This window comes from Eleutherodactylus coqui, chromosome 6 (genome assembly GCF_035609145.1).
Source record: "Eleutherodactylus coqui strain aEleCoq1 chromosome 6, aEleCoq1.hap1, whole genome shotgun sequence".
Taxonomy (NCBI): Eukaryota; Metazoa; Chordata; class Amphibia; order Anura; family Eleutherodactylidae; genus Eleutherodactylus; species Eleutherodactylus coqui.
Window position 1 is genome coordinate 6,511,933 of NC_089842.1, and position 12,907 is coordinate 6,524,839.

A 12,907-nucleotide genomic window follows, 5' to 3' on the forward strand; every position below is an offset into this window, starting at 1 on the left:
ACGCTATCTACACGTGGCGAACGCGATATCGGGCCGTGAAACTCAGCTGATACCGCGCTCGCCAACATGCGTTTTCACCCCTCCCATCAGTGGCGGGCTTCCGATGCGGCTTTCAAGCGAGCTAGATCATCCGTAACCGTTTCCCATTGTTTTCAAAGGGAAGCCTGGTACTGCACTCGTGTGCGCCTCGCAGGGTGTGCGAGGGGTTTAACTGTCCCACTAAAAATAATGTGCGATACGTTCCGAGGATGGTGAAAATACAGGACAGCGCTCGAGTATACGACTCCATTCAAAAGAATTGGGATCATATTCGCACAAAGTTTGTGAGTCTCAACGCACCCAGCGGCCTGGAGCGCGCTCACCCCGTGGGCACCCAGCGGCCTGGAGCGCGCGCTCACCCCGTGGGCACCCAGCGGCCTGGAGCGCGCGCTCACCCCGTGGGCACCCAGCGGCCTGGAGCGCGCGCTCACCCCGTGGGCACCCAGCCGCCTGGAGCGCGCGCTCACCCCGTGGGCACCCAGCCGCCTGGAGCGCGCGCTCACCCCGTGGGCACCCAGCCGCCTGGAGCGCGCGCTCACCCCGTGGGCACCCAGCCGCCTGGAGCGCGCGCTCACCCCGTGGGCACCCAGCCGCCTGGAGCGCGCGCTCACCCCGTGGGCACCCAGCCGCCTGGAGCGCGCGCTCACCCCGTGGGCACCCAGCCGCCTGGAGCGCGCGCTCACCCCGTGGGCACCCAGCCGCCTGGAGCGCGCGCTCACCCCGTGGGCACCCAGCCGCCTGGAGCGCGCGCTCACCCCGTGGGCACCCAGCCGCCTGGAGCGCGCGCTCACCCCGTGGGCACCCAGCCGCCTGGAGCGCGCGCTCACCCCGTGGGCACCCAGCCGCCTGGAGCGCGCGCTCACCCCGTGGGCACCCAGCCGCCTGGAGCGCGCGCTCACCCCGTGGGCACCCAGCCGCCTGGAGCGCGCGCTCACCCCGTGGGCACCCAGCGGCCTGGAGCGCGCGCTCACCCCGTGGGCACCCAGCGGCCTGGAGCGCGCGCTCACCCCGTGGGCACCCAGCGGCCTGGAGCGCGCGCTCACCCCGTGGGCACCCAGCGGCCTGGAGCGCGCGCTCACCCCGTGGGCACCCAGCGGCCTGGAGCGCGCGCTCACCCCGTGGGCACCCAGCGGCCTGGAGCGCGCGCTCACCCCGTGGGCACCCAGCGGCCTGGAGCGCGCGCTCACCCCGTGGGCACCCAGCGGCCTGGAGCGCGCGCTCACCCCGTGGGCACCCAGCGGCCTGGAGCGCGCGCTCACCCCGTGGGCACCCAGCGGCCTGGAGCGCGCGCTCACCCCGTGGGCACCCAGCGGCCTGGAGCGCGCGCTCACCCCGTGGGCACCCAGCGGCCTGGAGCGCGCGCTCACCCCGTGGGCACCCAGCGGCCTGGAGCGCGCGCTCACCCCGTGGGCACCCAGCGGCCTGGAGCGCGCGCTCACCCCGTGGGCACCCAGCGGCCTGGAGCGCGCGCTCACCCCGTGGGCACCCAGCGGCCTGGAGCGCGCGCTCACCCCGTGGGCACCCAGCGGCCTGGAGCGCGCGCTCACCCCGTGGGCACCCAGCGGCCTGGAGCGCGCGCTCACCCCGTGGGCACCCAGCGGCCTGGAGCGCGCGCTCACCCCGTGGGCACCCAGCGGCCTGGAGCGCGCGCTCACCCCGTGGGCACCCAGCGGCCTGGAGCGCGCGCTCACCCCGTGGGCACCCAGCGGCCTGGAGCGCGCGCTCACCCCGTGGGCACCCAGCGGCCTGGAGCGCGCGCTCACCCCGTGGGCACCCAGCGGCCTGGAGCGCGCGCTCACCCCGTGGGCACCCAGCGGCCTGGAGCGCGCGCTCACCCCGTGGGCACCCAGCGGCCTGGAGCGCGCGCTCACCCCGTGGGCACCCAGCGGCCTGGAGCGCGCGCTCACCCCGTGGGCACCCAGCGGCCTGGAGCGCGCGCTCACCCCGTGGGCACCCAGCGGCCTGGAGCGCGCGCTCACCCCGTGGGCACCCAGCGGCCTGGAGCGCGCGCTCACCCCGTGGGCACCCAGCGGCCTGGAGCGCGCGCTCACCCCGTGGGCACCCAGCGGCCTGGAGCGCGCGCTCACCCCGTGGGCACCCAGCGGCCTGGAGCGCGCGCTCACCCCGTGGGCACCCAGCGGCCTGGAGCGCGCGCTCACCCCGTGGGCACCCAGCGGCCTGGAGCGCGCGCTCACCCCGTGGGCACCCAGCGGCCTGGAGCGCGCGCTCACCCCGTGGGCACCCAGCGGCCTGGAGCGCGCGCTCACCCCGTGGGCACCCAGCGGCCTGGAGCGCGCGCTCACCCCGTGGGCACCCAGCGGCCTGGAGCGCGCGCTCACCCCGTGGGCACCCAGCGGCCTGGAGCGCGCGCTCCCCCCGTGGGCACCAAGCGGCCTGGAGCGCGCGCTCACCCCCTGGGCACCAAGTTTCAGCTCACCTAAAAGTAGTTGCTGGTTGATTAATGATCAATTTTGCTGGGAGGCGTGCTTGTCCGCCATGCGCCTTGACATGAACACAGATTGGCTCCCACCTTTCCTTGAACATTTTGCCCTCACACTTAATGCTCATTGGTTCCCCAAAAACACTTGGGTGCGAGCGATCCTCGACTGACCAGGCCCCGCTGGTCCTGATAGAGCGCCCTCTGCTGCTGCCTCTTCACCTGAAGACCACTCGCCTATATTCACGTGCGTTCAGTGGAATTGGCAACCAATTATGCGTTGGGGGAGGGGTCAAACATTTAAATTACACACCTTCCAAAAGAACCTCATGCCCCTTAAATGTACAGTATCTGCTCACCTCATGCCGGGAGTCACTTCCACCGGCCTTTTAGTCTCGCACTTCGGTACTGCGGGGGGGTTTACAGGACGAGAGGATGGGCACATATACTCCGAGTCATCAGCACTTTCGGAATGGTCTCCTAGTGGAGGTTTTGGCACTGGGAACGGCCTGCGGTGTAAAGAGATATACATGAAGCCGCGACTATGCAACAATCCGCAGTGCGTCCCACAGCAGCGCTCCATCTCCAGCTGGAGGTCAGTGCAAGCTTTACAGAGACCGGATGATGGTGGGAATATGCAGAGAACTTCCTGCTGCAGATCTGCATGTGGAATGTATGCAGCGTGTTCAAGGTGATGCAAAGGGGATGCTAAACGTCTTAACTGCTGATGATCTCTCCTCAAGATAGGTCACCAATAGCCGATTGGTGGAGGGCCGCCACTCAAGACCCTGTATGAGAGCAGAGAGCTCCGCACATAGTGCAGTGGCCTGGCATGGTATTGCAGACGCAGCTTCCATGGCAGGGTCCTAGGCAGTGGAACCCCGCTGATAAGTTAATGGCAACCTGTCCTGTGGGGAGGCCAGCGATTTTGAGGAGCTGAAAACACTTTTTACAAAAAAAAACAAAAAAAAACAAAAAAAAAAAAAAAACACAATTACAAATATGATATTTACAAAACATAAAAAGGTATAAAAGGTACGTGAAACCACAAAGTCAGCGCTTCGCTGAAAACATCCCCTTCATGAGAAGGTACAGGCTTGTGTCTGGCCATCTCTACTGCCCGTAAGAATATACAAGAGGACAACACTCCAGCGGCCCCAAGACTTTATAGAAAGAGTAGGGCAAAAAAACCACACAAAAACCCCAGTGTGATATGGTGATGCTACGGACCCAGAGAATTAGGGTATGACACCATCAAAACACTCTGTCCCCCCTCCCCCCACACACACCGCCAGAGATGGCAAAACGGGGTTCCTAACCGGCTCCACTCACATTCTGAAATGTGCGTGACACCATTCAAAAAAGAAAAAAAAAATGGGGTTCATATTCATGCATCTCACAACTTGCGCGATTTTCTTGGCTGTGTGAAAAAGCCCTTAGAGAGGGACACAGATACTCCAGTCACAGTTACCGATGATAATCACAGAGCTCCTGTCAGACAGGTATAATAGAGGAGATCACAGCTCATCCTCTAATGCAGGGTTATTCGAAAGGAGATTTGATGATAAACTACAAAAGACGGGTCCACAATCTACACATCACTGAAAAGAGGAAGGTTCAAAGTTTATGCCATACCGGTAGGCGTCATTTTCGGCTGCGCCGCAGCACTGTTTGGGGTTCAGAGTTTGCAGGAAAACGGTGACACCGAAGGAGAAAGCGTTCCGTGTGCTTCAGTTCGCAAAGTTTGGAATTCACGTTGCACATGAACATGGATTCACAAACAGCCGCCTCTTCACATGCAAGTTTACGAGCGGCACAGAAAGTTTGTCCAACTTGGTTGTGTATACAAAACAGAAAAAAAACGGTCGCCAGGGACCATAAAACTGTAAACAGGACGCCCAGCGCTGCGGCGCGACAGAAAACATAACTTTACAGTACGGCATAAGCTTTGAACCTCGTCTTTTCAGCGACGTGCAGATTGTGCGCCTCTCTTTTGAAGTCTTCAAATAAATCCCCAAATCTGCTCCTTTTTCGAATAACCCAGTTTTAAAAATTGTGAAAAAATAAAACCAAGTCTGTAAAAAAGGCAAAGTATCTGCGGACGTCAAGCAGCTCCCATCATGACCCCGGTACCGTCCCATAATACTCGGCAGCATACAGTGGCAGAATGGGAAGCTTCACTAGTTCTTGTAAAATCTTGCGTTCTGACATGGCGTGCTGCAGGGAATTATGGGAAGGCACTAGAGGATCGATGGAAGCAGCAGAATCGGCTTAGACCCGACTTACATAAAAAAATAATAATACAGGTGTTTTTATGTGGTGGTCGCATGGGAAATTTTATAAAGTCAAGGTTACTTTAGAGCAGCGATGGCGAACCTTTCAGAGATGGAGCGCCAAAACTGCAACCCAAAACCCACTTCTTTAATCGGCTCCCGGCTGCACACTGACATTACAGTGTGTACTGGAATCAGCGCAGCTGAGTGAATGCCGGCCGCTATTCACCAACGTGGTGCGTACCAGTGGGAAGGGCTCTGTGTGCCGCCTCTGGCACACGTGCCATAGGTTCGCCACCACTGCTTTAGAGGAACCAAGGAATAAAATATGTTTACATATAGAGGTGCGTTAGATTCTCCTCAGACTGCATGTACCGATGTCCCTCTGCAAAATGTGCCACCCCTCCCATTCTTTTCATTTAGGACCTAAGAAATGCTTGTGCCAAATTTCACGTTTGTACAACAGTGGGAAGTTACATTACATAGGGATGCAAATAAAAGAGTTGTGACCCGTTTACTTTTCCCATTTAGGACCTGAAGAATGCTCATGCTGAATTTCACGCTTGTATGACACCGGGGAGTTACATTGCATAGGGGTGCACTTACTTTTGCACTTAGCATTAAATAATCGAGTTGTGACCCCGTTACTTTTCCTATTTGGGACCTAAAGAACGGTCGTGCCAAATGTCATGTTTTATACGACAGCGGGAAGTTAGAGTCAGTCAGTCAGTGAGCGCTTTAGTGATTTTTATAGGGGGTTAATGATTGGTTTACACCACAACACCTTCTGGGGGGACGCGCCGCACTGCAAGTGGTTATTCCTCCTGTAAAACCTCCAGGCGTCTGGGTTGCAAGTTTTAATCAACTTCCTCCGGTGACATTTCCTGCTTCAGGGCTGAGTCAGCGCTTCCGGTTTAATGAATCAGCTGAACGCAGAGGATTTCTTGGCATTGTATTGTGATGCAAAGACATTGGGTTAAGAAAGGAGAAGAGCAAGGGCGGGCGCGGGCTCTCCTGGCAGTAGGCACATCGCAGGCACGCCTCTGACTTCAGAGCGCCATTCTCGAGTCAAACTTCAAAAAGTGTGTTTATTTTAAAATGCCAGAGCTTCGCAGAACACGAACATGCGGGCGCCGGGCAGATCTGTCCCGGGCTCATGCCGTATGAAGCCAGTGACCGGGCAGATCTGTCCCGGGCTCATGCCGTATGAAGTCAGTGACCGGGCAGATCTGTCCCGGGCTCATGCCGTATGAAGCCAGTGACCGGGCAGATCTGTCCCGGGCTCATGCCGTATGAAGCCAGTGACCGGGCAGATCTGTCCCGGGCTCATGCCGTATGAAGCCAGTGACCGGGCAGATCTGTCCCGGGCTCATGCCGTATGAAGCCAGTGACCGGGCAGATCTGTCCCGGGCTCATGCCGTATGAAGCCAGTGACCGGGCAGATCTGTCCCGGGCTCATGCCGTATGAAGCCAGTGACCGGTTCCCATAGGGGGGGGGGGGGGGGGGTCATGTATTCAACTTTAGTCTCATTAAAAGGGATTTTACTACTAAAAGCCTTTATCCCTTTATACACAGGACAAATGCCTGACCGCTGGGGGCCGACTGCTGGAGCCCCACCGATCCCAAGCTCAGCGCACCATTCACTTCTATGGGACAGGAGATTGATGAGCAGCTTCCACCCCTCCTATAGAAGTGAATGGAGCTAGTATAGCACAGCGCAGGATTCTTCTGTCTATTCGTTTTAGAGATCAGTGGAGTTCTCAGCACCCCGAATGCCGCTGATCGAAACTTCTGACGTCACCATAAACTGTCAGGAACCTTTTTTGAAGGTTTTGGTAACTTTTAAAAAGTAGAAGAAATGATGTAGCAGAATAATACACACTGCAAACTAAAGGCCCATTTACACGGGCCGATGATCGCTCTCAGGACAGTCTCAGTGACGGCTTTGAGCGATCATTTTGCATGAACTATTAAGTAGATACTCAGCTAGTTAAGTACCAATTAGATGTGCAAATGATTAGCTGAATACAGTTAGTAGCCCCAGGCTCTTATCTGCGCTCAGATCCCTTGTTCTCCAATGCTATCAGCACACCCTGTGGAGAACTACTGATAAGAGTGAAGGACGATTTTTAGGTTGGACTTTTAGACGCGACAATTATCGCTGAAACGATCACCTTTTAGTGATTTTTTAGCGATCCTCACTCCGTATAAATGGGCCTTTAGCCTTGGGCCGCATTCACACAGGCGTATTTGTGCTCCATATTACCCACAATAATAGGGACAGCACTAACCCCATTGATCTGCATTGGGGTATTAATAAGGCCCACAAATCGCAGCGTGTCCTACTTTGTACCAAAACTGCCCATTATGTAAGCATAAGAAAGCAGTGAATACGCATGCAAAAAAAGGCAAAACGGACCAAACACACAGTAAAAACGCTGCGTATTGCACGGTCCGAAACTGGGTACACCCATGTGACTGCGCCATATCTATTACAAGGACTCTGCTGAATGATAAACTTTATATCACCTACGAGTTTCACGACATTTTGGCACAATGGGGCTCATCTACTAATACTGGCTACGGTTAGACACTATTTGTGCTGGGGATCACAATAGTCAGACCCTGAGCGACAAGACATTCATCCCTTACACTGGGAATAGGGTAAAATGCCTTTAATGATGAAACCCCTTTAATTAAAGCACAATTAGACTGCAAAAATGATACACCAACATAAAAAGCGGCCCGGTTTATTATATAGCATTACGTCATTGCAGGAGCGATCAAAGAATCGCATATTGTAGTCCCCCAGGAGGGCTTAAAAGTAAAGTAAAAAAAGAGAGCAATAAAGTTTTTAATTGTAAAAAAAAAAAAAAGTTGAAAATCACCTCCTTTTGCCATATCTATAATTAAAAAGTCTAAATAATAAAATAAAAATACATATTTGGTATCGCCGCATCCATAAAAGTCCGATCTAGTAGTCACCCTGTCTCCCAGAAAACACGCAATAAAAAGTGATCAAAAAGTCGTACGTATTCTGAATTAGTACTAACGGAAACTACAGGACATCCCGCAGAACATGAGCCATTGCTGAACTACGTCCACGGAAAATAATTGAAAAAAAATTAAAAGGTCTTTGGAAAAAAAGAGTAGTACAGTAAAAAAAAACTATACAAGTTCGGTATCGTCGTAATGGTACCGACCCATAGGATAAAGTTATGTCACTTTTGTTGCAGTTTGTGCGCCGTAGAAACAAGACGTACAGAAAGATGGCGGAATGTCGTTTTTTTTTCATTTCACTCCACTTAGAATTTTTTAAAAGTTTTTCAGTACATTATATGGTACAGTAAATTGAAAAATACAACTCGTCCTGCAAACAAGCCCTCATACAGCGACGTCGATGGATAAAGGAGTTAGGATTGTTTTTTTTGTTTTTTTTTAAGGGGGGAGGAAAAAACGAAAATGGGGGGAAAAAAAGGGCCGCGTCCTGAAGGGGTTAATGGCTCGTTCACATGGCTCATCACTCTGACATATGCAGAGTTTTCAAGGATTGAAACTGCACGCATTTATTGCGGAATTTGTAAATTGAATATACAAAAAAATTTGACAGATTTCTCAATCCGCAAAGTTGCTGTAATAAACGAGCGCATGGATTAGTCTGATCACAGAACCGATCGGCGCCAAAACGGACTCCGCTGACTAGAATGGGAGCGGTTCGGTTTCCACTCAGCTGCCCGGCACTTTACAGAAAAAAGGTCCAGATCTGCGAACACCAAACGGCTTCCAGCGCAGATGTGAACCCAGGCTTCGCTTATGCCAAAATTTTGGCACAATCTAGGCCACGCCCTTTCTGGACAAGTCAGAAAAACTGTACAGAAGTTTCTGAAAACATGCCATCTTCACACGGGCGAGAAAATCACGTGAGATTTGTGTGTTGAGACACAAATATGAACTCCATCTTTCAGATTGGGGTCATATACATGAGCAATGTTTTCCCACAAGGCACCACAAAGCAGAAAACAAACCGCGGCATGTACCATCTTGCTGCGTGCTCGCATATCCCATCTCCCATGGTTCTCAAGGGGGCCGGTGGCAGCATCACGCCACATGCTGGGGGCATGCAATGCAAGGTTTCCCACTGAAGACAAACTCCGCAATCCTCCTCTGCAGCCGACAGCCGCGGCAGAAGGACCGCTTCCTCACCTGAAGTGATGCGTGCCAGTTTAGGCGTAAAAACGGTGGCGAGTGCGATGATATTCACGGGACGATATCGCGCTTGCCCGAGTGTAGTTGGCCTTAATATAAAGCATCAAATACAAAACAGTTTTCTGGTGTAATTTGCGTCAGAAAACTGTATTTTGAGTAGTAAATAAGCCCCGATGTTACATTTCGGCCCCGCCCCCTTTCTACAAAGGATTGCCCCTTTTGTCGAATGCGGTGAAAAAATAAAAGTGTGAGAAATTTCTAACATTCTAGATGTAGTGTACAGCCGGCGCACGAACATTGGCTGGCATGATCTGCGCCGGAAGACTGGGGAGTCACTATAGTAGATCTGCAGCACTGTCTAAATGTAGCCCTACTGGAAGCGCACACTTCCTGCATCGTGCGTCTACCTGTCAACCTGAAGGACACAGCGTGAAATCAGAGGTGCAGTACGGCCCAGAGGAGCCGCAGCAGCCGCTTTGTGCAAGTAAGAAGCAACGGTGCATGAGCCGCAAACTTTGGGTCCTGACAGTATTTGTACGGGAGGAGCGCTGATGGGAATGACATTACCTGGAGGCCAAGGAGTATATGGCATTGGCGGAAGAGGATGGCTTCACTTTGGGATCATCAATATCCAGTCCTGCCAGCAGCTCCAAACACCCACCCTGAAAAATAGAGTTTAACAGTTTACTGGTCAAAGCGAACTGTGATCCCCCAGTCTACATCTTATCAAAACACTACGGTACATACTGCCGACTGCAGCAACACTTTGATTGGTCCCCCCCCCCATCCCCGCCCATAGTCTTACAGAGCAGCGCAGCTCACTATAGCCATTTAACCCCATAGTGACTGTAAATGTGTGGTCGCTAGGGGTCTTCCTCCAATGCATTAGTCTTTTGACAGCCCACTGAAATAAAGCTAACAGCAGGGCTCCAGCTATAACAGCCAGGCTCCAGCTATAACAGCCGGGAGCAGAGAAACCTCTGATCCCAGCCGTTTAACCTTTTAAATGCTGCAGGCACATTAACACCAGCATGTAAAAAGCATGCAGTCAGCCACAGTGTGACTGCAGGGTGCTAATGTGTTATGGCACTCAGAACATTGACCATGGTCTCTACAGCGGTGAGAGGCAGGATCCAGTAGGCTAATATAATACACTGCAGTACTGAAACATTACAATGCATTAGAGGAATGATCGCGCCTAAGGACATTCAAGTCCCTCAGTGAGACTAAAATAAAAAAGGTGGAAAAAATTAAGCGCAAAAAAAAAATTCTAAAGATAAAATTCGCCTTAAAACCACACATTACGCATAATTCGAGAAAAAACAAGGATAAAAACAGAATGGAGACGGATCATAAAGCCATATGAATTACTGAACGGTACTAATAAAAAGCAGAACTTGTGCCGCTAGAAAGGAGGAGGCGCCCACCCAGCACCACGCGGGGGGTCTCTGCAGCAGTACAATAAAAAACAAAAAAAAACCTAATTTTTAAACAAGAAAAAAAGTGTGCAAAAGCAGCAAATGAAAAAACGACAAACTTGGTAATAAATCGCACGGACCCAGAATTTAACGTATTTATACTGCAGAATGGAAGACATATTTGCCAAAACTGTACGTTCGTCTCGCCTCTAGAAAAAAAATGTAATAAAAAAAATAAATAAATGATCAAAATGTTTAGTTTTTGTTGATCCTATTTTTGGAAACGAGTTCATCCTGCAAACAGCAAGCAGTTCTAGAGCTCCGCCGGTAAAAGATAAAAAGGTCCCGGCTCTTGGAACGCAGCAACACACAAAAAAAATTAATATCCTGCGTAAACGTTGTATCGCCAGAATCGTGCCGACTCAGAATAAGGTTCTCCCGTTCATTCTGCATGCGGAATACTGGAAAAATAAAATCCCCCAAATACTATGGCGTAACGTTATACGTTATATGTACTCCAAAATGACACCATTAGGAATACAACTTGTCCCGCAAAACAACTAAAAACTCTTCATATGGCCGAGTCAACAGAAAAAAAAAAATAAATAAATAAAGGTTGAGGCGTTGTGGCTCTAGAAATGAGATAACGAAACTGGTTGGTCATTATGAGCCAAAATGGGCCACCATTAAGGCCTCATGTCCACGCGGAAAATCAGGCCCGCTCCGGATTCCCCATGGAGAATCCGTAGCGGATCCCTCCTGCCCCGCGGACATGAGGCATAAAAATAAGAATAAACTTACCTCTCGCCCGCTCCGGATCTTCCCTTCGCCGCGGCGGCATGTTGCGCAGGGTACATCGGTGACGTGCCCCGCTCATGCGCCGGCCCGAAGAAAAAAGATCCAGCCGTGACGGAGAGAAGATGGAGCCACGGCGAAGGGAAGAATCGGAGCGGGTGAGTAAATTCCGAATTTTGTCTCCCGCGGATCCGGACGGCTTCCATAGGCTTCAATAGAAGCCTGTGGGAGCCGTCCCCGTGGGAGACCCGCATGAAAATGGAGCATGGTCCAGATTTTTTCATGCTCCATTTTTAAAAAAAATCACTTTTATTGACCATCCGCGGGTATTTATCTACCCTGCGGGTGGTCAATGCATCCCTATGGGGCGCGGATCCACGTGCGGGAGAAGAGTTAAAATCCGCTGCGTATTTAAATTCTTCTTTTGCCCATGGACATGAGGCATAAGGGGTTCCTTGGTTTCATCAGTCTACTTACTGTACCGGCGTTGTCCAAGCTCTGCGTGCTCGCATGGCGGTCTACCCTTTTATCATCAATGTGTGAAGGCAACGTAAATGGCAGCGAGTGCCGGTTGGTGAGATCCTTGCTCCCAGACCACGGATCGCTGGGATTGGCAGCGGGTGTCGGAGCTTTGGGAACAGAACGCACATGCCAAGGGTCTGGACGACTGGAAGGAATGGGAAGTGGCTTTTCTGCAGGGGTGGAGGGAAGAGGTCTCCTCTGAGGTCTGTTGTCACCCACCATTGAATGTGGTCTATCTGGGGGTGGAGGTGGTGGGAGATCTCGAAGCGTTGGAGGGACAGGCAACGGTTTGTCTTTGTGATGTAAACTAGTAGAAGCCTAAAACAACCAAAGAAAGATTTTCATTAAAAATAAAGAGAGACAAAAAAGTCCTTCGTACAAACTGCTATATACTACGCTGACCGAAGTATTGGGACGCACAGAGGAGGAGATCAAATTGGATTTTATGCTCATTTCTCAGCCCGGTGTTGGCCACCTTCGGTCTGAATGACAGCAGGAACCCTCCTCGGCTGGTTTCCACAAAATTCCAATAGATGTGCGAAGGGATTGGTCTCCATCCCTCAAGGAGCTTCAGGCAGTGATGCGGGGAGATGATCAGTGCTTTGGGCTGGCCAATGAAGTTTGCAGACATTCTGCTCCTCAGACCAAGCTTGAACACTGTGTGCCGTATGACATGGAGCTCAGTCATGTTGGTAGAGACACGGAGCTGAACCAGAGTATTACCACAGGGGAGGTGATGCCACATTGTGATGTCTCTGTACCCATTGGTGTTAGACGGTGGACTCACTAGAACCAATGGCGCCAGTCCTTTCCAGCAGAAACCCCGCAACACCATAACAGAACCTCCTCCAAACTCCACTGTTGGGATGATACAATCATGTAGAAACCGCTCTGCAGACAACCACCAAACCCAAGTGCAGCCATCCGATTGCAAGATGGTGTGCTCTGATTCATCCGCAACACTTGCACCGCTGTGCATTCACTGCTGTGATGTTGTGTGCAGTCACTTGCCCATGGTAACCCTTCACATTGCGTTCCCAAGGGAGGGTTCTGGTGCTAATGAATGTTCCAATGCCCTTTGAGACCCCCTGAGCGAAGGCAGACGATGCGTGTGATGTCTTCACAGCTGGTACAAGGCTTCGTTGTCCATGTTCTGTCAGTCTACGAGGTCTCCCTGAACGTGGTGGCACTACACACACCGGATGGCTTCCATCTC

At 52.5% G+C, this 12,907-nt stretch overlaps 1 protein-coding gene across 1 annotated transcript in view; it reads right to left on the minus strand.

The window, feature by feature from the left end:
• CBL (Cbl proto-oncogene) overlaps positions 1-12,907 on the minus strand; it is a 60,206-nt gene that overhangs the window by 9,739 nt on the left and 37,560 nt on the right. Inside the window, exons 11-13 of the mRNA XM_066606100.1 lie at positions 11,647-12,009; positions 9,524-9,618; positions 2,836-2,985 (exon numbers count right to left, since the gene is read on the minus strand). Coding sequence (XP_066462197.1) covers positions 2,836-2,985; positions 9,524-9,618; positions 11,647-12,009 — 608 coding nt within the window. The remainder of the gene's footprint in view (positions 1-2,835; positions 2,986-9,523; positions 9,619-11,646; positions 12,010-12,907) is intronic.